The sequence below is a fragment of the Pseudorasbora parva genome, chromosome 15 (assembly GCF_024679245.1).
Source record: "Pseudorasbora parva isolate DD20220531a chromosome 15, ASM2467924v1, whole genome shotgun sequence".
Taxonomy (NCBI): Eukaryota; Metazoa; Chordata; class Actinopteri; order Cypriniformes; family Gobionidae; genus Pseudorasbora; species Pseudorasbora parva.
This window is the reverse complement of record NC_090186.1, coordinates 31487115-31513673: the sequence shown is the minus strand read 5'-3', so window position 1 is coordinate 31513673 and position 26559 is coordinate 31487115. Positions and strand designations below refer to the sequence as shown.

The window sequence follows — 26559 nt, the reverse complement described above, 5'->3', positions numbered from 1 at the left end:
ATATGTACACAAAATGCTTGCAAGCAATGTTTTTCATTTGGTGTACAGAATTAAATGTCATTGTACAAGCATTTTATAAATAAGACACTTGTATTGTACTTTTAAACTCTATAAATCTTGTGTGCAGGTAGCATGCTTTTTTCTGCATTGTTTTCAAAGGACTGATGTTTACTGTATGGCCTAAAGCTAGAAACACTGCGGTCAGATAAAAATTACACAGTAATTAAACTTTCCTTTTCAGCTCACCATGAAAGTAAACAAAGGTATAATTTTGGAAGCTTCTCTGTAAACCAGGAGCACCTGTGTGGTTTTACATACTGAATGCTAAAGAACAGTCTCACATTTTAGCCTCTTCTCCTCCTTTCTAATGTAACTTCTTCTCTCATAGACACAATCAGCTGCCATCAGGCTCCATGAGGATCATCGATGCACGTGTGACTGACAGCGGCATGTACCTCTGTGTGGCTACAAACATAGCTGGAAACTTCACAAGGACAGTCAAACTAAGCGTACTGGGTAAGAGAAACAGAACACATTTATTTACTTGCTCTCACAATTTATGCTTGCAGGTGAAATTTGTTTATCAAAGCAACAACAGTTTAATCTCATGCCATAGACGTTCTTATGAGCACACATCATCCCGGAGGTGTTAAAAAACAGGTGTCATCTGTTTAAATGAATCACTTTGCCACATTGGTCTTGAGGTGACATCAGGCTTCAATCAGTCATATTTTAATACACATCTTGAGTTGATTTCAAGTGCTCTGCTCGTGCCCACAACTATATAATACATTTTGACTGTAAAACAATGCTGCACAAGCATAAGTAATGACAATTTGATAGTCAATTTCACATCACAAACCACATTTATCTCGGTAAGTACCTCCATGTGTTTATGTTTCACACATGCTCATGTGCATTTTCCCAGGACAGGCACATATCAGAGCACTTTCGTAATTTGTTTTTTTTGCTCATGTAGTCCTTGCTAACGTGAGGACAATTTACTAGATATCATTTTTAACATATATGACTCAAATTAGAGTATAAATATACATATGTTGTTTGAAATGTGAGTTTTGGATTTACAGGTACTGGCTTTTTTACATTTGGAACATTATGTTACTATATTGTCATACACGGTGCTTGAAGTGGGGGAAAAAGCTCTAGTACTCCCAGACAATTATACCTTTAGTCAATTTAATCTTGGATTATAGTTCTTCGTAAAACTGTAAGCAGATATTTTAGCAGAACCGAGTCTAAGAAATGAAAGCTGCAGCAAAGGGGAATGTGCTGTTTGATTTATCACTGCTACTAAATGTCTCATCAGGAATATTAGCACCAAAAAAAGATCAGTTACTTCCAAGGGAAAATAAGGGCAGGTTGCTATTTTTGTGCATCAACTATGTTTTATGAGCACACATCACTTCCGATTTCACCGCATATGTTGAATACCTATGCAAGAACATGTGTTTTCTACTTCACTCTGGTAAGTTCTCTTAATTTTCTGCCCCTATTATTAGTGGAGTACCTCAGGGATCTATTTTGGGTCCGCGTCTTTTTAATATTTTTTTAAATATATGTGTCCACTGGGGTATATTATTAATAAGTACAATAATTTATTAATTTTTAAATGATACACAGTTGTCATTGAAAGCTGGCCATTTGTTCCATTTGAGATTCCATTTGTTAGAATGCATCCGGGACATTAGGAAATGGCTATCAATTACCTTTCTCTAACTTAATGATGAAAAAACAGAAGCAATTGTTTTTGGTCCCCCAAAATTGAAAAGTAGTCTCATCAAGGAACTGGGTAATCACTTCCCCTTAGTTTCCTCTCAGGTTAGGATCCTTGGTGACATCTTGGACTCAGAATTATGTTTAACCAAAAAATTGAATTCTGTTGTTATGAATAGTTTTGATCAATTGCGGATAATTTCCAAACTGAAATCATTTTTGTAATTCCAAAACTTGTATGTATTGAAAATGTATATATATAATTTTTCTTATTTACTTACTCTCCTCTTAATAACGCTTTCTCTCTTTTTGCTCTCTCAGTTCCTCCCAGCATCCGTGCAGGTCCTCGAGCCATGAAAGTGCTGGTGGGACATGCCATAGACCTGCCCTGTGTCGCACAGGGAGTCCCAGAACCTTCTGTTTCCTGGCTGAAGGATGGCACCACCCTGTTGGATGGGTCCCATTACAGGATCTCAGATGGGGCTCTGACTCTGAACCAAGTGGAGCTTATGGATGTGGGCGTCTATACCTGTGTGGCCTCCAACATCGCCGGACAAGATGAAGCAACTATTCAGCTCCATGTACAAGGTCAGACAGATGTTGACAACTATAGTTCCGATTTACAGTTATTTGGCTTTAAGTGAACTATGAATATCATGGATAGCCTTTTCCCCTCCACAGTCCCTCCTGTGGTGGAAGTTTCTGAGCCCCCTTTCAACAGTCCTTTACAGGAAAGAGTGGCTAACCAGCAGATTGCCTTCCCCTGTCCTGCCAAAGGTGAACCTGCACCTGTATCATCAGAAATCACCATTCATACACTAAGATCACTAGATGCTAATATGGCTCTAGAAGAACTGGGTGATGTAACTAAAATGGCAATATTAAATATACAGTATTTATATGTGTATATTTGGTCTGAAATGGAATAAAAGTATCTTTAATATAAAAATGTTCAATACAAAAACTAAAACACTAGTTAAATGATCTAGATTGCATTAAATCTAGCAAAAAATGCATTAAAATCACTGCAATATTCACAATTTTGCTAAATTGAATATGTATTTATTAATTGTTACTCAACTCCCTTTGTTCTGTCTGTTGCAGGCACTCCTGAGCCAGTAATAAAGTGGTTTAGGAATGGTCAGGAGTTGACAGGGAATGAGCCAGGTGTGTCTATTTTGGAGGATGGCACTCTTCTTATCCTGGCCTCAGTGTCCCCTCTGGATAATGGGGAGTACACTTGCATGGCTGTCAATGATGCTGGTACAACAGAGAAAAAATACCAGCTTAAGGTCAATGGTTAGTGTAACAGTTTAAATCATTTCTTAAGCTTGTTTCTCTTTCAGCACATTTGACAATCTTTCTCTTCTCTTCTCGGTCTCCCCCTCAATCCAGTCCCACCTGATATTAGAGACATTGACCTGCTGTCCAATGTCTCTGTAGTGATGAATCAACCGACCAACCTGGTGTGCGATGTCACAGGCACACCTGTACCTGTCATCACCTGGTACAAAGATGGAGTTGTGGTCAGTTCTGCTGTTTATTAACTCACTCCTTGATACGGGAAGCTTTTTCAAAGCAAATTCACATTAGCCACCGTTTGTCCATTGGTCCGATGTTAACAATAACATGCCATGAAAATTTATCCTATGTAAATTATTTTTAAAGTTTATAGTCATGTTCATCCATGTTCATACATGTCCATATCACCAATGCATGTGTCTGTTTAGGGGGAAAAAAGCACAACATAAACAAATACAATTTAAGCGTGGAAAAAAAGACTACTGACCTAACCAAGAACTGTAGTTCTTATTATAGATCTAAGTCTATGATTAGAAAATAAATAAATAATAGCAATTATGTAATAAAAAAATATACCGTAGTCTAAAACGTTCCATTCCAGTCACTTCCCAGTGCATTAAATAAAATCCAGCCCAACAATACTTCCAGCTGAATATTCTGTTTGGAATTACATCATATTATGGAAGTTAAGCGCATTGCAAATGTGATTTCACATTGTTAAATCTGCATAAACCTGTAAAAAAAAGCCTAATGAGAAATAAAAGTGGTATTTCCTTCAATGAGGCCAATCACAAATGAGTTCCCTCCGATTACTGAGTTTGAGCTCCAAGAACAGGTCATAAAACCCCGGAGCTTCTCATAAATGTGCCTTTACCAGAATCAATTTCAGAATGAAGTCAACAATTAGGAAAACTCTAATCACACTCCAGGGATAGCTGTCTCAAGGCTACTGATTCAGATTCATATTAGAATAGCAGATATTTCTCGGATTTCTTTCCACAAAAGATAATTTTTATGAATGCCTTTTACTAATATTATATGTTTTTAAGTTATTTATCCTAATCAGTATTTTTAAAATAGGTCATTATGTAGAGTTAAAATTCACTTGCAGTATTAGAGGAACTCTGCTAATATTTGTTGTTTTTGTTATTTATAATTTCTCAATAGCTTGTGTCATTTAACCAGGTGGTTCCTAGCAGTGATGTGCAGATTCTGCAGAAGGGCAAAACTCTCAGGCTGTTGAAAGCGGCTGTTGCAGATGCTGGACGCTACACCTGCAAGGCCATCAACATTGCTGGAAGCACAGAGAGAGACTTTTACTTAGATGTTTTGGGTAAGTTATTCTGTAATAGCATCCACTTACTGGGATTGACATTAACAATTTTGTCTTTTTATGAGCTGGTATTACGTGTTATTATATGGTCTTTCCTCTGTTTAGTTCCTCCTACAATCATCGGGACAGTTGGGTCACATGACCTCTCTGCTGTGCTTAATCAGGAGATCATTCTGGAATGCAGGGTCAAAGGTGATCCCTTTCCCACAATTCAGTGGTACAAAGACAGGAAGTAAGTTACAAAAGCTTTGTAAAGAAAACTTTACATATCTAATCCAGAAAGTACAGAGGGGTGAATTCATTTAAAAAGTCACACTTTTCCGCTTATTCGCTAACCACCCGAAACCCAGTTAAACCAGGTACTAAATGCAATATTTGCATTTGTTATCAATGGGTGTGTTAACATGCTTGTCCTTAAGCCGATTATGCCTAATAAGCCGACAATGAACATGGTCATGTAAACGTGGTAACTCCTTTTCTTTTATCGGAGTAAGTTCATAAACGGCGTAAGAATAAACCGGTCGGGACAGGTAGTTTTTTGCCTCTTACCCTGATTTTGTGCTGCATGTAAATGCATTAACCTGCTTTCTGTCAGCTTATTGAAGTGTGCATGTGTGATAAGTGACAAAAACACAAACTTAGAGCAGATTCAAACGCATCCAAACAGAGCAAGCTAGCGTTTTGCATGAAATAAGGACATATATCGGTGCACACATTATTTAACATCACAACTGACGTAACATTTGAAAAACTTCGAGTCAGATACAAACATTATTATTTTTGACGTCACTACAAGGAAATAACCCGGTTTATTAATACAGTCATGTAAACATGCGGTTTACTTGCATTATCAGTTTACTGGTTTGCATGTAAACTGGGAAAACTGGTTATTTCAATAAGCTGATATTTGTGAGTTATCAGCTTACTGGTGTGCATGTAAACGCATTGTTTCAAGCATATACATCTTTACTCTTCAAATCATGCTTATTATAGATTTGAAAAACACCTGCCTGACACAATTACCGTAATGTGCTTTACCACTCACGGAAAGTATGTAAATTCATTTTGGCGTCCTCCACAACCCAGCACAGAGGTTTTGGAAATTGCGTACTCCACTAAATGTTGGGGATGTTTGCATCCTTACTTGATTTGCTTAATTCTTTTGCTAATAAGGTGCTAAATCAACACTGTGCCTACAAATAAACAATATCGGGTTCACAATTCATTTTCAGTGAATTACCCCCTGATTCTTACATTTTGATACAATACTAGTGGAATTAGTGTTATCTGTAATTTTCACTCTGTGTTTTAGGCCAGTATTTTTAGGTGACCCCAATATTGAAGTTTCAAACAAAGGACAGCAATTGAAGATAAAGAGTGCTCGCTTAGGTGACCAGGCACGATACCAGTGTAGCGCCACCAACGCAGCAGGAAAGCAGTCCAAAGATTTCAACCTCAGTATCTTTGGTAATTTTACTTAAAATGTCTTAGTTTTCAAATATGGGTTTCATATCAATAGAATTGAGAAAATTATAAATGTGAAATTTCCTGCCCTTTCTGTCTGTTCTTTCATTCTACTAACTCAGTGCCACCCAGCATTAAGGGAGGAAATGCATCTTCTGAAGTGACCGTTCTGCTGGGTAATGTGGTTACTCTGGAGTGTGAGGTACGGGGTGTCCCACTCCCTGCCATCACATGGTACAAGAACAAAGAGGTCATTCTGTCCAGCAGACAGACCCAGTATGTGGACCGAGGGCAGTTTCTTAAGATCGCAAGAGCTCAGATATCAGATGCTGGACAGTACACCTGTAAAGTCACCAGTGTGGCCGGCACCGCTGAGAAAATTTATGAGCTGGATGTCTATGGTGAGGGCTTGCTAGATAGTGCTTTAATGTTTTTTTTTATTCTATTTATTTTTTATTGTTATTAAGGTATAAGGGTAAACAATTTTAGACTCAATGTAATTTTACAAGAAAGGATAAACATTAAATAAAAACAAAGTATCATAGAAGCTTATAATTATACATATTACATATTTTTCATCAAATAAATGCATTAGAGAATTCAAAACTTTTTTTAAATCTTACCGTCCCCAAACTTTTTAATTTGTATTGTATATTTGTTTTAGTATTTGGTAAGCCTTCACATGTACTCTTTTTTAAAATTAATTATTTTTTTTATCATTCAGTTCCCCCCTCCATCACTGCTGGTTCTGATGGTCCCACGGACATGAAGGTTGTGCTCAGTAAATCTCTGATTTTGGAATGTGAAGCTGAAGGTCACCCTCCTCCCTCACTGACCTGGCTAAAGGATGGTTCACCGGTGGCTGCTAGAGAGAACCTGCGTGTTCTAGAGCAGGGTCGCAAAATCGAAATCCTCAGTGCGCTTCCATCTGATGCTGGTCGATATGTTTGTGTGGCTACCAGTGTTGCTGGAGAGAGGGAGATCAAATATGACGTCAGTGTCTTAGGTAAAATGACACACATTTTTTAGTTATCTGTTCAAATTCAAGAGATGTCACCTAAACAAGGAGATTAAAAAACAAAGTACTTCTACATCGCTTCAGGCATCTCATCATTCACTATCCACAGGAAACAGGAACTTCGGTGTCTTGTGTTTTTTTGTGCTCGAGCCAGACAGATCATGTCTCGACCTTCACATTGATCTTCTAAACATCTGGACACCATTCCGTATTTAATACATGCGTCCAACAGACCGCCACAATCAGTCAGTCCACAATTGTGTTGCCTCATTGGAATGACATTACAGGAAATCAACAGCAAAGTGTTTTATGAGCCAGTAAAGTGGTTAACAACAAATGAAGGAAATTTATAAAAGATTCAGCAAGATTAAAGGGCAATGCTAGAGTCAGCATCCATGTGACCCAAGCATGTGGCATTTATTAACTCCCTATGTGTTTTCATTATGCGATTTTGTCATGCATTATTTCAAAGACACGTTGATTTGTGCATTGTTTGGTTTACAATTCCGGAGATGCTGTGGTGTTTGACCATAATTATTGTTTGTGCTTATTCAGTTCCTCCTGTTGTTGATGGGGCAAGCGACACCACAGATGCCACGGTCATCCTCAACAATATCCTAGAGCTGGAATGCTACGCTACAGGCACACCTACTCCAACTATTATGTGAGGACTAGTATATTCACACAACTGTATATGCAGAATTGAAATGTCACTTATTTGCATCTGCCTCTCTCTGAAGGTGGCTGAAGGATGGCGTACCAGTGAGGCAGAGCGAAGGGGTGCGGATAACATCAAACGGCCGTCGGTTGGTCATCTCACGTGCTCAGGTGTCTGATACGGCGCTTTTTCATTGTGTAGCGACCAACGAGGCTGGAGAACAAGAAAGAGAGTTTAAAGTGTCTGTACATGGTAATGATCATTATATATTTTATTTACTATCTGTACATTTTTGCTAATATTTTAATTTGATGTTTACCTTATCTGCTCATGGAGAGGAAGGTCTAAGGTGACTTCCAGGTTCCTCTATGTTACAAACAAGTTTCAGGTACATTTATGGTAAAGTTGCATTATTTCTGTAATATTTGTCTGTCAGTCCCCCCAGCTATCCGTTCTACTGATCCAGCTGAGAGGTCAGTGGTCCTCCACAGATCAATCAGCCTTCAGTGTGTAGTCAGTGGGATTCCACCTCCCAGCATTACATGGCTCAAAGATGGCCGTCCTGTGGACACAACACAAAAATTTCAGAAGGTCAGACTTCAAAGCATGACAAAAGCCAAAGTAAATCAAGTGTTTGAGGAGGTTTAAATACCCTCATGTACTATCTCCTCTCTCTTTATTTTTCCATCTGGCATTTAGCTGGAATCTGCAGGCAGGGTATTGCACATAAAGAAGGCCAGGGTGGAGGATGCTGGGAAATATACTTGTGTGGCAACTAATGCAGCAGGCGAGGCACAGCAGCACATTAATCTCCGTGTGCATGGTAGGAAATACTTAATACTTAAAAACAGCTAGTACAGGCATATTAATTGTAGTTAACTGTGATTTTCCAAAAACCTGTCAAAATCAAAAGAAAACATTTAGAAGTTATATTTTGCAATGCCTTTTTGTAGAACCATTAATTAATATTTATATTGTAATTATTTTCATGACAATTAAACAAATTGTACACATTTGCTTGCTATCTTTTTGTTAATGTGAAAATTATTATGATTATTTATTATTATTAACTCATTATTATGAATTCAATCAATCAATCAATCAATCAAAAAAATGTATGTATATACCAAGATGCACATTAGGCTATTCTGGTGAATTTTAATTAATCAGTCAATAAATACATAAATAAATAAATAAATAAATACATAAATACATAAATATATATATATATATATATATATATATATATATATATATATATATATATATATATATATATATATATATATATATATATATATATATATATATATATATATATATTTATTTATTTATTTATTTGTTTATTGACTGATTAATTTAAATTCAACGAAATACCCTAATGTGCATCTTGGTAAATAAATAAATAAATTTGTGCATGTGTTTTATAGAACCTCCCAACATCCAGTATGCTGGAGAGACGCTCAATGAAACTATCCTTGCTGGCTTCCAAATTCAGCTGAAGTGTAAGGCAACAGGAAGTCCTTTGCCAGGTGAATCATACTTCTTTTCTTGTTTTTTCAGGGCAGTAATAGTTTACAAAAGTACAGGTGGTGTAGTTTAGACCTGTTTTTTTCTTTCATGCCTTTTCTTTTGAAGCTGTGACGTGGTATAAAGACAGTCGTCCATTGACGAGCGCCGCAGGTGTTAACATTCTGAGCAGAGGTCAGGTGCTGGAGATTGACCGTGCACAGGTGTCAGATGCTGGAATCTACAAATGTGTGGCCATTAATGTGGCCGGTAGTACTGAACTCGCATACAGTCTGCAGGTGTATGGTGAGTGTCAAACAACCTCTCAGTCAAAAGTTTGGCTATGGGAAACTATTTCCTAACATATTTCTTTCTTGATTTTTATCATCTAATGTTCTTTCCATTAGTTCCCCCCTCCATTTCTAGTAAAGGAGGAATGATAACAGTGGTGGTGAATGAGCCAGTCAGGTTAGAGTGTGAATCCTCAGGAGTTCCCATGCCCAGCCTCACCTGGTTAAAAGAAGGAAGACCTGTCTCCAGCTTCTCAGATGGCATCCAGGTCTGTGCGTCTGGGAGTTTGGATGCTGTCATGCATACTTATACATATTGGTTTGCACTCAACTCTGCTTAAAGGTTATAAACATGTTATATGTATTTTTTTAATTTCCTTTCTTCTAGGTATTGTCAGGGGGCCGGGTTTTGTCATTCATTAGTGCGCAGGTCAGTGACACAGGTCATTACACCTGTGTGGCTGTGAATGCAGGTGGAGAACAGCACAGAGAATATGACCTACATGTGTATGGTGAGCTCAGAAAACACTGTTACGCTAAACCTGATGAAATTTTGCATTTGTGTATTTCAATGAGAATTTTCTATGTGCTTACACTAATGTTCGAAAGTTTGGGGTCAGTACGTAAAGAAAATTATACTTTTATTCAGCAAGGATGAATTTATGTGTGTGTTTGTCTCAGTTCCACCCAACATCATGGGCGAGGAAGTAAACAACACTGCTCTAATGGGTCAGTCAGTGCAGTTGCATTGTCAGAGCGATGCCATCCCTCCACCTGCATTGAGCTGGCGGAAAGATGGACGACCGCTCTATAGAAAACCAGGACTAAGCCTGTCAGAGGATGGCAGCCTTCTGAAGGTACAGTACATCCATCAGCATGTAAGCGGTTTTGACTTGAGCCAGAAAGTAACTTAGCAACCTCTGAGCATACCATAGGAAACGTGTAACAACACCCTAGCATAGAGTGAAGTTCAGTTTGGATTATTGTTATTTTAATTTAAAAGATATTAATTGTTTTGTATTTGCAGATTTCCAGTGCTCAGGTCCAGGACACAGGCAGGTACACATGTGAGGCAATCAATGTGGCAGGAAAAACGGAGAAGCATTATAACCTGAATGTGTGGGGTGAGTGCCTAAAATATAAAATACACTCTGAACTTGAGTCTAATTATAATGTATAATATAATTGTTTCTCTTTCTCCCTCTATTATTTGTTTTTCTCCAGTTCCTCCCAGTATCCGTGGATCTGATGAGTTGTCTTCTCTGACTGTGATTGAGGGCAACTTCATGACACTTGTATGTGAATCCAGTGGGATCCCTCCTCCCAGTCTCACCTGGAAGAAAGACGGTGAGGCTTAGCAAGTTTTTATCGTCACCATCCTCCTACAGATTATAATACTCACTATCCTCATCACATTTGTTGTCATTTTAACTTCATAATCTTATAATTAGTCAAATTATTTGTGATGCTTAGGGTATTTACCAAACCTTACTCTAAGTTTGTAAATTATTTTGTGTCCCAGGCTCAGAGTTAAAGGGAGATTCGCGTGTACGTGTTCTATCTGGTGGGCGCCAACTTCAGATTTCCAGTGCTGAGAAGGCAGATGCTTCCTCTTACACGTGTTTGGCCACCAGTTCAGCTGGCAGTGCGATGAAAGAGTACAATCTGCAAGTCTACGGTAAAGCATCTTCTCTTACATTACGGACATGAACACTCAATCTTGGACTAGGCGATAGATCGTATCGATATTTACTGAAGAAAATAAATCATATTCAGTATCATATTGTGTATATTCTTCATATCGCTGTATGTATGAATGAGAGAAACACACATTAAAACTCAAAGGTTAAAATTTTTGGAAAAAAATCTTGAGGTCTGTCAAACATGTGGAATGCATTTCCTTCCCCATTAATGGTATGAAATTAATACCCCTATAAATATCAACACAGAATAATATTTTAAATAATTGAAATGCACCTCACAAAGATAGAGTAATCATCTTTATTCCACTCTGTTTCTTCCTTCCTTTACTCCAAACAGTTCGCCCCTCCATCAGCTCCTCAAATCAGGATGAGACAGTGACGCGAGGTGGAGATATTACTCTGAAGTGTGAAGCAGACGGGGTGCCCAGACCCGCCATATCATGGATGAAAGACGGTAGACCCCTGAGCCCCAGCAGCAGGACTCAAATACTTAACGAGGCACAACTTTTACGTATCCAGGATGCTCAAGTGGCCGACACTGGACGATACACCTGTATCGCTGTCAATGTGGCGGGACAGGCTGACAGGAAATATGATGTCAATGTTCATGGTGAGAAAACAGTCAAAGTTTTCTATGTGTAGTTTCTGAGCCACTAGCATCTCCTAATGGATAATCCTGAAAACTTTTCTTAAATTCCAAAATTCAAAGTCTTCCAAAACTGGAACAAAATCACTAGTAAAGTAGCTAGTTTTTCCATATGTATAGTTGTTGTTCACAAACTGACATTTTATGTGCATAATTTCTTCAGTTCCTCCCACCATTATTGGTCAGACGCAGATGCCTGAGAATGTGAGTGTTGTTGTGAAGAACCCAGTTGTTCTCACTTGTGAAGCTTCTGGAATGCCACCACCAGCCATCACATGGCTCAAAGACGGCCAGTTGATCAGCATGTCTAGCTCTGTTCGGGTCATCTCAGGTACCAACTCCTTTAATGAATGCATCTGTCTTGCTCCAAAATGTCTACACCACTGAGTCTAGGTAAAGAGCCCAGTACCAGTTTATGGATTAGGTTAACCAGGTGTAATAACTCAAGTAGGTGCAACAAGATAGCTTCAGTAAGCAGCCAAACACCACAGATCAGTGGACAACTGAAAAGAAAAATAGTTAGACAGATGTTCTTGTATTTGAACATGCGAAGACTTTACATTTATTGGCTTCCAGTGTAAACAGAGACTGATCCTCTGCTAGCACCAAGTATAAGGTACATCCATCACTGTAATCTTAGACATCATAAACCACAGAAGGTCACTTGAATAAATGAACCACATTGTAAGATAATATGTGCTGAGCTATTCCCAGACTGTCCGCCAGTATACCATAGATAAAGACATGGAACACAACAGAAAACAGAACCATCAGATTGATCGCATTTTCAGTCGATAATATTGCCACTCCATTGAAGATTAGAAGTGTAGTTAGCCGTATTTACTGTATTGCAAAACTCATCCAAAGATACAAATACTCCTTACCTCATTTTAAGAGAAAGGGACACCAGGGAAGAAAAGAGAATGACGTATTTGTTCAGGTGATCAGCTTAGCGCTCTCCTGGGGAGTACTAATTATTTGTGTAAAGAGTGAAAATGGGATGTTTGACTTGTGTTGATGGGTTAAGCTCTGTTTGAACAGCTGTTAACTTGAGGTCTCCCATTTTTTACCAAAACAATAGGGACATTTATAAAGCCTGTTTTTTCAAAGACAAAGTGAAACTCGTTATTCGTTCTGCAGATGCATTTCTCCTCCGAGTAAATCTCAGGCTCTTGATTTATAGCTGATTAAGTAATTCCCTAAGAGAAGTACAAACGGCCTATCATTTTAAGTCAATGTGCAGAAATCATTCCATCATTCAACAGACAAGTCTGATATATGTCTGTAATAATCTCAGGAGGACGAGGCCTGCGTTTGATGCATGCTGCAAGTGAGGATGCTGGGAGATACACCTGCATCGTGTCCAACTCTGCTGGAGAGGAGCGGAAAAACTTCGACTTAAATGTCCTGGGTAACACAGCACTGTACATAAGTTAGGGTTATTGTTTGTAGCTGTCTGTCTGCTGTTTACATAGGCAGCTAACTTCTTGATTTGAAGCTTCTTCCCAGGCAGCAACTCTGCAACAGTAGCACTTTCCACGAAAATTGACTAATACTCAGAAAAGTGCTGTAAGGATGACATATTTTTGTAGGCCAACCTTTAAGTTAGCAGTACCCTAATTCCTTCAAAAAAACTAAACAAAAAAAAGGATTTTACTATTGGGATTTGGATTATTATAGAAAAAAAGCTCTATAATAAGCTTTAAAATAAAGACAGCACTTGTTAGCAACTGGCTTTTTCAAAATGCATAAAAAATGTAATGTATTTTATGTCATTTAATAACGTGAAAATGTCTTGAACTTGCTTAAGCTTGACTGTTTATTATTAAATTATATTGACAAGATTGTGTCTAAAATTTACAGCAAATGTGCGTTCAGACATTCTTGCTACCCTACTCAATATATGGAGCAATTTCTTTTTTCTGAATACAGCTATATTTAATCAATTTTCCTTGACTATGTCTACAGTCTTGGATGGAAATTTTCACTTGTTGCATTCTGGGATTGGCTTATTAGCCATGGATCCATTCAAAGACAAAACAAGGAGCATAGTTTAGAGGTTAGCATAGTTTTGTTACCTCCTGACTGAGCAGCTTTCAGTCAGGAGCACACGTGACGCTTAAATGTTGTTTAGGATTCTCACCAAACTTTGAAACGTTTATTTTATCTTTATTCTGTATTTCATCTTTATTCTGTCAGTGCCGCCCAGCATTGTAAACGAGGGCACAGTGGAGGATGTGAAAGTGAAGGAGAGACAGAACGTCATTTTGGCCTGTGAGGTCACTGGTAAGTGACAAATTACAAAATTATCTATATTCTGTCTTGATCTCTTATCTGTTATTAAGCGAGTTTTTGGATTGTCTAGGTAATCCAGTTCCAGAGATCACCTGGCTGAAAGATGGGCAATCATTGACTAGTGATGCAAGGCTGCAAGTGATGTCAAATGGGCGTTTTCTGCAGATCAGTGGATCACAAGTGGCCGACACAGGCAGGTATAGCTGCTTGGCTTCTAACAGCGCTGGAGACAGGAGCAGACACTTCAACCTCAATGTTTTAGGTATGTTTTGATGGGGGTAGTTCAAATGTCTCTAGTCTTGTGTGTGTACTTATTTATGTTTTCGCTCCCAGTTTCTCCCACCATCTCTGGTTCTGGTCCAGAAGGTTCAGCTGAAGACGTTACTGTAACACTAAATAGTCCTACATCTCTTGTTTGTGAAGCCCAATCTTACCCCCCTGCCATCATCACCTGGCTCAAAGACGGCACACCCTTTGAATCCAGCCGCAACGTTAGGGTACTTCCAGGTCAGAATGCTCTATGGATCTGTAGCATAAAATAATTCAGATGTTCAAATCCAAAATGTGTCATGCAACCAGCTCGCTTACTATTGTATCTTGTGGCAGGTGGTCGCACTTTACAGATCTTGAATGCTAAGGAAGAGGATGCTGGGAGATATACATGTGTGGCGACTAACGAGGCCGGAGAGACACTGAAGAACTATGAGGTCAAAGTTTTCGGTGCGTGAGAACTGAACTACATCGCCACCTTTTGGTGTATAGGAATATAACACTTTTTGTGTGTCAGTTATCTGTAGCTATTTATATATGTTCCTTTCTTGCAGTCCCTCCAGTAATCAATAAAAATGACATCCCAGGAGAAAGCCTGGCCCCTAAAGAGGTTAAAATCAAAGTTAACAACAGTCTCACATTGGAGTGTGAGGCTCAGGCTATCCCAACACCTACTCTAGTGTGGTACAAGGATGGCCAGGTGAGAAATACATACAGTACATGACAAAAACTATCCTGTTTTTTAATTCTATGAGAAGTTCTAAGTTTTCACTCTACTGTGTTTCTCCTTCTGCAGATCCTGAAAGCAGATGGTCACCTCACTATCACAGCAAACGGTCGTATAGTTCAGATTAAACACACTCAGGTGTCCGATACAGGTCGTTACACCTGTGTAGCCACCAACATCGCTGGAGAGGATGAGAAGGACTTTGATGTAAATATACAAGGTGAACAGGGTTTTACAAGTTCAGAATGCAGAATTAAATATACACTATATAGACAGTGCTGTTCGAATGTTTGGGGTCAATTTGATTTTTACAATGTTACTAAAGATTTCTATTTCAAAATAAATGCTGGCCTGAATGTTCTATTCATCAAAGAATCCTGAATGTTTCTGAATGAGCGTCAAATCAGCATATTATAATAATTTTAAGGATAATGTGACACTCAAGACTGAATCAATGGCTGCTGAAAATTCAGCTTTGCCATCACAGTAATATGATGAACATACCTGTCAAGTATCCCATTTTGGCCGGGAAAGTCCCGTATTTTACCCTTCTTTCCTGCCGTCCTCCCGTATTAGTATTTTCCTGTATATATCCCGTATATTTTAACATGCGTTATTAAAAAATAATACCGGAGGAAAAAAACGAAAACATTTCCAATCTGAGCTCTGTAACTAGCCTCGCGATAACTGCCATCTGCAGTAGCCTGCCCTACAGTACTGTAGGTTGCCATTGACGCAAGGTTAGTGTTTGAGGTCAGATGACAAGTGACAACGCGGGAAAAAAAAACAAACAAAAAAACAGACGGATGATGGACGTAACGATAGAGACGGAAGGCACTCCTGCCAAAAAAAATAACCCTCGTGTAAATACCGTGATCCATGGGACAGCAAATTTAATTTTCTGAAGAGGAGCAGGGGGGACAGTCGCGCGTTTTGTACGTTTTGTAACTGCCACTTCAGCATTTCACATCCATATCATGTGCGACAGCGGAAGATCTTTTAAAGTGACAGTAACCACTTATAATGATAATGTAAAGCACAACAGTAATTGCTAACTATATGCTCTGCTCTTGACTAAATAACTTGAGTACCTTTAATAAGGATTAATCTATATATAATTCATAACGTATGCAGTGCAAACTGATAACAATGTATATTACCTATACAATATATTTTGTTATACAGGTAAGAAGAGCACAGGTACAAATTAAAAGTATTATTATTATGGGTCTATGTGAGGATTTATGCCACCCCCGACCCCACCCCCCACCCCCCAATGTTGACAGGTATGATGATGAATGATCAGGAAACTTTTTCAAAAGAACGTTTGAAAACAATAAGGGGTATGACTGCAACTAATGTATTATATGGATGCCTAATGTATTATTGCTGGATCTTGTTTTCAGCTTGTTTTAAACCTTTTATCTGTGGATTTTGAGCAGTTATCAATTATCAGGATTTATCCCTGTTTATAATACTAAAATCCTGTCTGTGTCTCAGTTCCCCCTAGTTTCCGAGGCTTTGGAGACTCTGACTCTGGCCCTGGTTATAATGGAGATGTGAAGGATGTGATTCTTAATAATCCCATCTCCCTGTACTGTGAGACCAATGCTGTCCCCCCTCCTGTCCTCACATGGTACAAAGACGGCCACCTGCTGACCTCTAATGATAGAGTTCTCATCCTTCCTGGTGAGAGGCTACATTGCAACATTTTGATTATATCATAGAAACATTATTTAAATATGTTCATACTTTGGTACTATGTTGTGTATAAGTGAACAAAAATGTAATGTTTTTTTAACTTTATTTCTAACACAGGCGGAAGAGTCCTCCAGATCCCTAGAGCTCAAGCAAAGGATTCTGGGAGATACACTTGTGTGGCTGTGAATGAGGCTGGAGAAGACTCAATTCAATATGATGTCAGAGTGTTGTGTGAGTCCAACCTGAGTGCTAACCTTTTTTATATGCTAAATATTAAATAGGGCAACAACTGAAAATATTGTTTGTTTGTATTTTTTGTCTGCCTACTTGGATTTTGATAGTGCCGCCCTTGATTCGTGGAGCTGATGGTGACCTGCCTGATGAGGTCACAGTGCTGGTTAATAAGACCACATTATTGGAGTGTCAAGTGGATGGAAGTCCCACTCCTAAAATTAGCTGGATCAAAGACAGTCAACCCTTCACCCCAGACAGCACACACAGACTTCTGTCCAATGGCAGGACACTGCAGGTGAGAGACAAATCAACTGTAATGCAACAGTGAACGGTGACAGATATTTTATTTTATATATATATATATATATAGAGAGAGAGAGAGAGAGATATATAGAGATATATAAAATATGTATGCATTTATTTATATGCTTTGTGTATGTTTATATGCTTTGTTATAGATTTTGAATGCAGAAGTGACAGATACAGGACGCTATGTGTGTGTGGCTCAAAACTTAGCTGGAACAGCAGAGAAATCCTTTAACCTCCATGTGCATGGTGAGTCTATCTTTGAGCAAGACATCTGTCTTAAGTCTCTATACTGTAACTAGGGGTTTACTGAAGAGTTTATATGGCTGTGTCTGGCTGACACTTATGCAAACCTAATACCTAACCTAATGCAATGCATGTTGCTTTGGACTAAAGTTATGCATTTTATCAGTTCATCCATTCCATGCAAATCAGACCTATGACTTTGCAGGTGCTAGAGCCATGCTCTACTGTTTGAGCTTCATGAAATTGTTAGATTCTTCTTTTTTTTTAGACAATCATTAAACTAATAATTGTTGACATCATGTTTGTTTGTGTTTGTTGTTAGTGTCTCCCTCTATTGTGGGCATCAGAGAGGAAAATGTGACAGTGGTGGTGAATAATTTCATATCTATAAACTGTGAGGCCTCTGGACTTCCACCTCCCACCCTCAGCTGGTTCAAAGACAGGAGACCTGTACAGGCCAGCTCCAACGCACTCATAATGCCGGGTACTCATGCTTACTGACACATTATAGTGGAACTACATAGTGTACACTGCATACATATTACACATTAATCTCTCTTCCCCCACCCCTCCTCTTACTCTCATTCTCTGTCTATAGGCGGTCGTACTCTCCAGATCCTGAAAGCAAAGATGTCTGATGGTGGGCAATATGGCTGTGTGGCTATCAACCCAGCAGGAGAAGCCCAAAAAATTATTTATCTTACAGTATATGGTCAGTTTTTGTTGTGTTTTATATTTGCGTGTTATAAAATTGGAGTAAAGCATGTCTATGCAAAGCTTTTCAATAGTTAAGAAAATATTTAGTGGAGTAAAGCAGACAATCTTTGTTTTAATTTGACAAACAAAATGTTTTATATTTCAACATTTCTGAGAAGTCACTGATCTTAATTACTGGTATCTGATTTTCCAGTTCCTCCCAGTATCAGACACAGCAGTGGGGATCTTCCAGTGATGTTAAATGTACAGGTGGGCAAATCTGTTACTTTGGAGTGTGAATCTAATGCAGTGCCTCCTCCCATCATTACCTGGTACAAGAATGGACGACCCATATCTGAGACTGCCAATCTGCGCATACTGGCTGATGGACAAATGCTAGAACTACGAGAAACAGAGGTTTGTTTGATAAAATAAGCAGGTGCTTTGGGTGAAGAGAAGTGGATATATGATTGTGGTCTAGCAATAAAATTTGTGAAAAAATATAGACTTACATTGAAGGATTGACCCGAGCAAGACCTAGGAACCAGAATTTCATACAGACTTTGGGCCACCTAGAAACAAATTTATTCATGTTGTATCGTATATATTTTGTATCGTACAAGCATGCGCAAGCACCACTCACATTTACTTCAGAAAATTAAGTAAAAAGTTTGTTTCAAGAAGTATAAATCTCTCTTTCTCTGTCAGGTGTCAGATACTGGCCAGTATGTCTGTAAGGCCACAAATGTAGCAGGTCAAGTGGACAAGAACTTCCATCTCAACATCCATGGTGAGAAACAAAACATGACATTGTGTTTGATACAAAACTAAATAAACTGAATTTAAGTGAAAACAATATTTTCATTTTATTTCCTTCATAGGGAAATTTATTTTTAACAAAAACTGTTAAAGACAGACCTACTGTAAGCAGACCTGTAACTATCCGAGCCTGTCTATGTGTTTGTTGAAGTCCAATTGATTTTATGAACTTAATTTTTAAAATAATAATTATATTTTTTATTATACTTACATTTATTCTAATGATATTTTACTTATATTTTATTTATAATAGGCTACTAATATTTATTATATTATACTTATTTTAATTCTTAATAATAATAAAAAAAAAAAACACTTCTGGCATACATTTAAATAGATGCCTGCCATGGTGTTTCTGATTTAGATGTGTGTCCCATAGACTGTAGGGTGTGTGTCCTCAACCAATGCACTCTCAAACACAATTCAACAGCTTTTACGGGTGCTTGTGAAGGCATCAACAGGTAAATGTAGGCTACAAGTAATGCTATATTAAGAAACTTTTAGCTCTGTTGCTATGCGTCATGAGAGTAAGCAACTGATTGGCTCCTGAACACGCTTATTATGAACTTATTTATAATAAGCTTATTATACACTTATTATTCCGTTATTATAAACTTATCCAATGTGCAGGTGTATTTTTGACATAACGTGTCACCCAGCAGGGCTCGACACAAATTTTAGCTCATTTTCATGTTCAGTGCCACGTTGTTTAAAAAAACAGGTGCATATTGCTGGCGCATTGCTATTTTGAGGCAACCGAAACCAGCTGTGCCATTGACCAACAAAGTGTTTTTTGTGTTATATAAAGCAGCACACAAACATTTTAAAATCTAAAAAATAAAAGGATCTCTCTCTGGAGAAGAGTTCAGTCTTTCAGCTCGCAAATTCCGCCATGTAAATACTGAATCCGCCATGGTGCAAGCGCAACTGGCTTTTAAAGGGAATGGGAGATGAGACTCTGATTGGTTTATGGCATGTTTCTCTCAAAACACACCCATGACTCCTAAAGAGACTAAGTACAACCCTTCTAGGCCATGTGCCTGATGCGCCGGCCCTTTTTTTAGTCATTAAACTAGCAAAATTGTATTTGGAAACACCCTAAGTGCATGTGCGCCATGCACTCAGAACCGCTAAAATAGGGATCTAGTAGTTTGTGAGTAAAGCTGCAAATTTCTCCATCAAAGTCACCTGCCTCTGTAATAATCGTGCTCAGGCGCTAGTGTGAATATACCCTAAGTGTCTTTTCAACCTTTGTCCAGTTCCCCCACGGCTGGACGGCCCAGCAGTGGAGCGTGTGGTGGAAACCATCAGTAATCCTGTCACCTTCGCTTGTGATGCTACAGGAATCCCTCCTCCCTCACTCACCTGGTTGAAGAACGGCAGAGTGATTGGTAAGATAGATGATCTACAGATCACTTAAGCTTCACATTGCACATTTTAAAATGAAATTATGCTTATTTTTTTGTATTTCTAGAGAATTCTGAGTCTCTGGAGATGCATATCCTGTCCGGCGGCAGTAAGCTGCAGATTTCCCGCTCACAGTTATCTGACAGTGGCACTTACACCTGTGTGGCATCCAATGTGGAGGGCAAGGCCCGCAAAAACTACCATCTTACAATACAAGGTACAGAAGCATTATTTAACAAACATAAATCTAGTAGTTTTACCAAATTACCATCTGTATTGTCTGTTATTCAGTCCCACCAGTCATTGTAGGATCTGAGTTACCTAGTGAGATGAGTGTTCTGCTGAATGACAGCATTCAGCTGGTGTGCCGTGCTGAAGGAACTCCAACCCCTGAGATCCAGTGGCTGAAGGATGGAAAGACAATTAGCAGAACTGCCCAGAAGAACATCAAGTGAGAGCATTGTCAGATTTTTGTGTCATCATTATGCTATAAATCTATCCAGTATATTCTCTGCAGACAATACAAAGTCATAAGGGTAAACGTAAGTCACTCTTTCCTCAGAATTAGCGCCAATGGCAGCACACTGACTGTGACAGCCATCCACACATCTGACAGTGGAAAATACACATGTGTGGCCACCAATCAGGCCGGAGAGGAAGACCGAATATTCAACCTGAATGTATATGGTGAGTTGTATCTTTTAAAGCACGAAAAGTGGAACAACATTTTTCACTACACAGCAGTAGTATTTTCCTAGACATTTGATAATTGTATGTCCTTTTCCCAGTTCCTCCTCTGATCCAGGGGAACGGACCTGCTGCCAAGGAACTGACCGCAGTGCTGGACAGCTCAATAAATATAGAGTGTGTAGCTAGTGGTTCTCCACCTCCACAGCTCAACTGGCTAAAGAACAGTCTCCCACTTCCACTGTCGTCTCAGATCCGCCTGCTGTCTGCTGGCCAAGTCCTCCGGTAAGAGATCTAACATGTTTAAATCATCCCAGGGTGGGAAATATATTTTTTGCCCCTCAGCCACTAGCCTGACGTGGTCATACTCAATTCTAGTCAGAATATGAGTCTGATACTGCTCCATTGGGCTGTGATTATGGGGCGTGTTTCAACCAAACCAGGAAAGAACTCAACCAATCAGAGCAACGAAGCGACGCATTGTCAAATGTCAACAGAGCACAACTGCACTGTGATGCCAAGTCCGCGTTTTTTCCACAGTTGTTTTATATGTCTGCGGGTTGAAGCGACTATTATGTGATATATAGACCCATGAGTGTGAATTTTAGCAGGCAATCTTGTCAAAATAATGCACATTTTACCCCCCAAACGCCATTTTACCCCCGGAGAACCCCCCGAGACGCTATTGTTTAGGGCTAGTAGTTGGCGGATTTTGTTGTAAAAACTTGGCAATCCTGTCTGCAACACGCGCTGGAATAAACGATCTTAGCCAGTGTTTTAAAAAAATAAAATTATTTATTGATACACAGTTACCCAACATGATCATCATCTTTGAGAGAAATTAGGAGGGTGAATGCATATACAAACAAGCTCTCCGTTTAGGATTCGAGTAAATATAATCCAAGCCCCTTTGATGATGTGCGTGCATGATTATGTTACTGTTTATCATCTGTCCGTCATCGTCTAAATCCCGCCCTGATGATTTCATTGGTCCGAACAGTTTCTGTTCGGAGATAATTCCTCCTCTATGGAGCGATGCCAGACCGAACTGCCCGTCCTAAAAAAATTGTGGGCGGGGCTAAATTCGGCTGGCATTCAGGCTACTCAGCCACACCTTGCCATTTACATTTAAGATGAAGGCTTACATTTTACAAGCTATTCTTATTTCAAACATAGAATATATTTGTATATGTATTCTTAAAGTACTACTTTAGGTTAGGTTACCCAAAAATGAAAATGATGTCATCATTTACTCACCCTTGTGTTGTTCCAAACCCGCAAGACTTCCTCTCTATTGACAGAAATGCAACTACCACTTTGACACTTCAAAAATTCTTTGAGATCGTAAAACAAATCCATATAAATTGAGTCGTTTGGTCTAAATTTTCTGGAGAGACTTGATTGCTTAATATGATAAACTGATTGAATTTAGGCTTTGATTCACATTGATTAGTTAACATTGATTGGTTCTCACGGAAGCTCAAACGTGCTGCATAACACACGATAATTAACCTCATTGGTTCTTGCACGTCAAGCAAGCATGCTTGAGCTTCTGTTTATCAAAACTGATGAATGAGTTGATTAATGTTTAAATTTGAATAAAAGCCTAAAATCTATCTGTTTATAATATAAAATTATTGTTTCTCTTCAGAAAATGTGAACTAAACTACACAATTCATATGGATTTGTTTTACAAATTCTTTATGAACTTCTTTATGAATTTCTTTATGAACTGAAGCATCACAGTGGTAGTTGCGTAGCTGTCAATGCAGGGACAGAAAGTTATCAGATTTCATTAAAAACATCTTAATTTGTGTTCCGAAAATGAACTAAAGTCTTACGGGAATTGGAACAACAAGAAGGTAAGTAATTAATGAGGGTAAATTAACCATTTAAACATATTTAAGTTAGTTGCCAAGGCAATATTTCTAAGTTTACGTTTTTTTTTGTATATAATATTTATATATTTTTTTTTACTTTCAGCTTTATTTCAATTAACAAAAATTTTAACCAAGTACAAAAAGAACCCATTTCTTTATTTTATTCTTAGTGAGTATATAGTTCAGCTGTTGTTAATTACAGTGATAGGGAGATAAGGCACAAGATAATTGAACATGTACCTGCATTTTGCTAGTGGCAGGTGTTCATATGCCACCATGAATGGAGCTGACGGCATGATTGTTAGTGCTAAATGCTCGGCATCTGATTGTCATTTTTGGTGTTAGCATTGCTCGTGCACAGGTTTCAGATGGTGGGCGCTATACTTGTGTGGCCTCCAACAGAGCTGGAATGGACAACCGACACTACAACCTTCAGGTGTATGGTGAGTTAATCTGTAAAATGTAGGTGCATTTACTGTGAAAACAATATTTTTAATTATATATAAAACATTGTCTGATAACGCCATGAAATATTAAACCAATACATTTACTGTGTCATTCTTCTCAGTTCCTCCCAGTTTGGACGGGGCAGGCAGCACAGAAGAAGTAACAGTTGTGAAAGGAAATACGGTCTCTTTCATCTGCATTGCAGATGGGACGCCCAGTCCAATCATTACCTGGCTAAGAAATGGTGCAGCAGTGCCTAAAGATGCTCACCTGTCGCTCCTCAACCAAAACACAACCCTGCAGATTTCCCATGCGAGAGTCATCCACACTGGACGCTACACCTGTACTGCACATAATCAGGCTGGAGATGCAAGCCGCCACTTCAGCCTCAAAGTACTAGGTGAGAGAAAAAGGGACCAAATGAAACAAGGCCAAATGATCTCCTTCTGTCACAGACTCATCGACATCTATCCCATCTCTCAGACCCACCGCGGATCAATGGCTCTGGTGTGCCTGCTGAGATCTCTGTGGTTGTGAATCATGTCTTGGAGCTGGTTTGTGAGGCTGATGGCATACCTTTACCCACACTGACCTGGCTGAAGGATGGGCGGCCGCTGCCTCAGACTGACAGCGTACGGCTCATCAGAGATGGAGAGGTGCTGAGAGTTGCTTCTGCTCAGGTAAAAACTACAAATGTGGTGTCAAAATGGGCAGTAGCATTCATGCACTTACCTTTTCTTCCATGCTTCTCAATGTGACGCAAGTGTGACATGTTCCTAAATCATGTTGCGTTAACGCCCATCTTTGTACAGGTGGAGAACACTGGAAGATACACCTGTTTGGCCACCAGCCCTGCTGGAGATGATGATAAAGAGTTTCTAGTCAGAGTACATGGTGAGGCTTAAAAGCAATTACAAAATGTATTATATCAACATAAAATGTCACCTTATCACCATTAATTTGCCAAACAAATTTTTTTCCAACAGTGCCACCCAACATTGCTGGAGAGAGAGGTGTGCACGATGTGTCTGTCTTGCAAAACAGACAAGTGACACTTGAATGTAAATCAGATGCAGTTCCACCTCCAACCCTCACCTGGCTTAAAGATGGAGCACCACTGAAGGTATTCAATGAAAAGATTTAATATTTTACTCTGGAGTAAATTAAACCTTGATGTGACAGATAAAGTGCTTTTTTATGTTTCAAATGCAAATCTGTATGATATATGATGTTTCTCATTTGTTAGTCACATTAGATAAAAGCACCTAAATGTAGACAGATTATCAGTATTTTTATTATTTATATTTATTTTTAGAGGTTTTCCTGTTTATACAAGCATTGAATGTGGTTAAGTGTCTATTTAATTTAGTTTTAATTATATGTATGTAAGATTTTTTTTTGATATATAGATTTCTTTTTTTTTTTTTGCAGCCATCACTGTAGTCTTCATTGTCACATGAACTTCCAGAAATCATTCTAATATGCTGATTTGATGCTCAAGAAACATTTCTTATTATTATAAATGTTGAAACCAATTGTGCTGTTTCAAAAGAACAGCATTTATTTGACTTTTTTTTTTTTGATCAATGTAATGTATCCTTGCTGAGTAAAAGTAATAATTTCACACCAACGTTTTTTTTTAAATCAGGTATATAACTAAATAGATTTTACAATGCTTTCTCCAGATGTCTCCACGAGTGCGTGTTTTGTCCAGCGGTCGTTACCTGCAGATCAACAATGCAGAGATGAAAGACGGTGCCCAGTACACTTGTGTGGCCAGCAATGTTGCTGGAGAAACCAGACGCAACTTTAACCTTAGTGTCAATGGTGACCAGCAATTTCTACATATGTTAGGCACCTCTGTTCCGGAGGAAAATATTGTGAGCTTATGCTAATTTAAACATTCTCTCTTCAGTCCCTCCCACAATAAAGGATGGTCCCCAGTCTGTGTCGGTCCATATCAATCAACCAGTGGTTCTTGAGTGTGTTGTGAATGGAGTACCTACCCCACGCATTACCTGGAGGAAGCATGGATCCATCCTGGCAGGAAACAACCCCAGGTCAGCAACACAGATCAATTCAGAGCATTTCATACCTATCAATTTTGTTCATGGGAATTAACAAACTCCCTATGTTTTACAGGTACAGATTTGGTGACGATGGTTCACTCCATATCCTTTCAGCCCAGGTGACTGATACAGGCCGCTACCTTTGCATGGCCACCAACCAGGCAGGAACAGAGCGCAAGAGAGTAGATCTTCAGGTTTATGGTGAGTCTTGAAATGCAAGCAATAATTTAATTGTACATACAGTAAATATGATGATAAAATTATAATTTTCAGTTCATGCATTCTCTTGGTACCAAATACATTATCTTGGCATTGTTAGCGTTGTGCTGTACTGTTTAAGCTACTGTTTGCTTATCACTGTTTCAAATATTGTCTTTTTGTCCAAGGAAATGTCCTAATATTCTGTAAACACAAATATTCTCTCCTACTCCAGTGCCACCCTCCATTGCAGAGGGTCCCACTAATATCACTGTGATGGTGAACGTCCAGACCACACTGTCCTGTGAGGCCACTGGCATCCCCAAACCTTCAGTCAGCTGGACCAAAAACACCCAAGCCCTTAACACTGACCAGAACCAGAATATGTACAGGTTCAGCCAGGTTTCCTCCCTCTCCTCTTATCACCTCTTATTGTATCACCAACCAAATGAGCATTACTCCTGGTTTGGGTCACAATATGACCCAGATGCTTAATATTGCACAGTTAGATACTTGAGATTCATGAGTGTGTCCAGTTAATCCGTTTGCAATCTGTCCTCAGGCTGTTGTCCTCAGGCTCTCTGGTTGTCATCGCACCTACAGTAGAGGACACTGCACTGTACAAATGTGTTGTATCCAATGAGGCAGGCCAGGAGAGCCGAGACATTCAGCTGACTGTACATGGTGAATCCCTACTGCCATATATGACATCCATCTACATGTGTGATTCCATCTGAAATCGTATACTCTCTTGAGTAGGTACTTATTTTGAATAAGTAATTACTTTGCGGACAGTAAAAAAGTATGCTATATTTCTATATAGTATCAATGTGTATACTATAGTATCAATGTAATCGCACGTACAGCATTCGCTATGTTGTCATTATCATGCAACCTACAAGGGTCAGCATCACTTCGCT

General features: G+C 38.8%; 1 protein-coding gene across 2 annotated transcripts in view; it reads left to right on the top strand.

Moving 5' to 3' along the window:
• Nucleotides 1-26559, top strand: part of hmcn1 (hemicentin 1) — a 97384-nt gene that overhangs the window by 53424 nt on the left and 17401 nt on the right. For both annotated transcript variants that reach the window (XM_067417756.1, XM_067417755.1), the window contains exons 23-76: nucleotides 389-516; nucleotides 2056-2322; nucleotides 2416-2511; nucleotides 2839-3033; nucleotides 3130-3260; nucleotides 4222-4369; nucleotides 4475-4601; nucleotides 5682-5836; nucleotides 5956-6234; nucleotides 6558-6839; nucleotides 7407-7515; nucleotides 7592-7761; nucleotides 7946-8100; nucleotides 8209-8332; nucleotides 8940-9041; nucleotides 9148-9324; nucleotides 9426-9577; nucleotides 9697-9820; nucleotides 9990-10165; nucleotides 10336-10432; nucleotides 10533-10655; nucleotides 10831-10986; nucleotides 11349-11621; nucleotides 11821-11988; nucleotides 12955-13068; nucleotides 13857-13943; nucleotides 14023-14214; nucleotides 14286-14459; nucleotides 14559-14672; nucleotides 14777-14922; nucleotides 15019-15169; nucleotides 16450-16638; nucleotides 16768-16881; nucleotides 16992-17179; nucleotides 17343-17439; nucleotides 17759-17920; nucleotides 18035-18148; nucleotides 18347-18549; nucleotides 18841-18922; nucleotides 20211-20342; nucleotides 20426-20575; nucleotides 20650-20809; nucleotides 20921-21045; nucleotides 21147-21330; nucleotides 23271-23368; nucleotides 23494-23772; nucleotides 23856-24052; nucleotides 24185-24266; nucleotides 24359-24495; nucleotides 25058-25199; nucleotides 25288-25432; nucleotides 25515-25642; nucleotides 25875-26031; nucleotides 26202-26323. In XM_067417756.1, coding sequence (XP_067273857.1) covers nucleotides 389-516; nucleotides 2056-2322; nucleotides 2416-2511; nucleotides 2839-3033; nucleotides 3130-3260; nucleotides 4222-4369; nucleotides 4475-4601; nucleotides 5682-5836; nucleotides 5956-6234; nucleotides 6558-6839; nucleotides 7407-7515; nucleotides 7592-7761; nucleotides 7946-8100; nucleotides 8209-8332; nucleotides 8940-9041; nucleotides 9148-9324; nucleotides 9426-9577; nucleotides 9697-9820; nucleotides 9990-10165; nucleotides 10336-10432; nucleotides 10533-10655; nucleotides 10831-10986; nucleotides 11349-11621; nucleotides 11821-11988; nucleotides 12955-13068; nucleotides 13857-13943; nucleotides 14023-14214; nucleotides 14286-14459; nucleotides 14559-14672; nucleotides 14777-14922; nucleotides 15019-15169; nucleotides 16450-16638; nucleotides 16768-16881; nucleotides 16992-17179; nucleotides 17343-17439; nucleotides 17759-17920; nucleotides 18035-18148; nucleotides 18347-18549; nucleotides 18841-18922; nucleotides 20211-20342; nucleotides 20426-20575; nucleotides 20650-20809; nucleotides 20921-21045; nucleotides 21147-21330; nucleotides 23271-23368; nucleotides 23494-23772; nucleotides 23856-24052; nucleotides 24185-24266; nucleotides 24359-24495; nucleotides 25058-25199; nucleotides 25288-25432; nucleotides 25515-25642; nucleotides 25875-26031; nucleotides 26202-26323 — 8279 coding nt within the window. The remainder of the gene's footprint in view (nucleotides 1-388; nucleotides 517-2055; nucleotides 2323-2415; nucleotides 2512-2838; nucleotides 3034-3129; nucleotides 3261-4221; nucleotides 4370-4474; nucleotides 4602-5681; nucleotides 5837-5955; nucleotides 6235-6557; nucleotides 6840-7406; nucleotides 7516-7591; nucleotides 7762-7945; nucleotides 8101-8208; nucleotides 8333-8939; nucleotides 9042-9147; nucleotides 9325-9425; nucleotides 9578-9696; nucleotides 9821-9989; nucleotides 10166-10335; nucleotides 10433-10532; nucleotides 10656-10830; nucleotides 10987-11348; nucleotides 11622-11820; nucleotides 11989-12954; nucleotides 13069-13856; nucleotides 13944-14022; nucleotides 14215-14285; nucleotides 14460-14558; nucleotides 14673-14776; nucleotides 14923-15018; nucleotides 15170-16449; nucleotides 16639-16767; nucleotides 16882-16991; nucleotides 17180-17342; nucleotides 17440-17758; nucleotides 17921-18034; nucleotides 18149-18346; nucleotides 18550-18840; nucleotides 18923-20210; nucleotides 20343-20425; nucleotides 20576-20649; nucleotides 20810-20920; nucleotides 21046-21146; nucleotides 21331-23270; nucleotides 23369-23493; nucleotides 23773-23855; nucleotides 24053-24184; nucleotides 24267-24358; nucleotides 24496-25057; nucleotides 25200-25287; nucleotides 25433-25514; nucleotides 25643-25874; nucleotides 26032-26201; nucleotides 26324-26559) is intronic.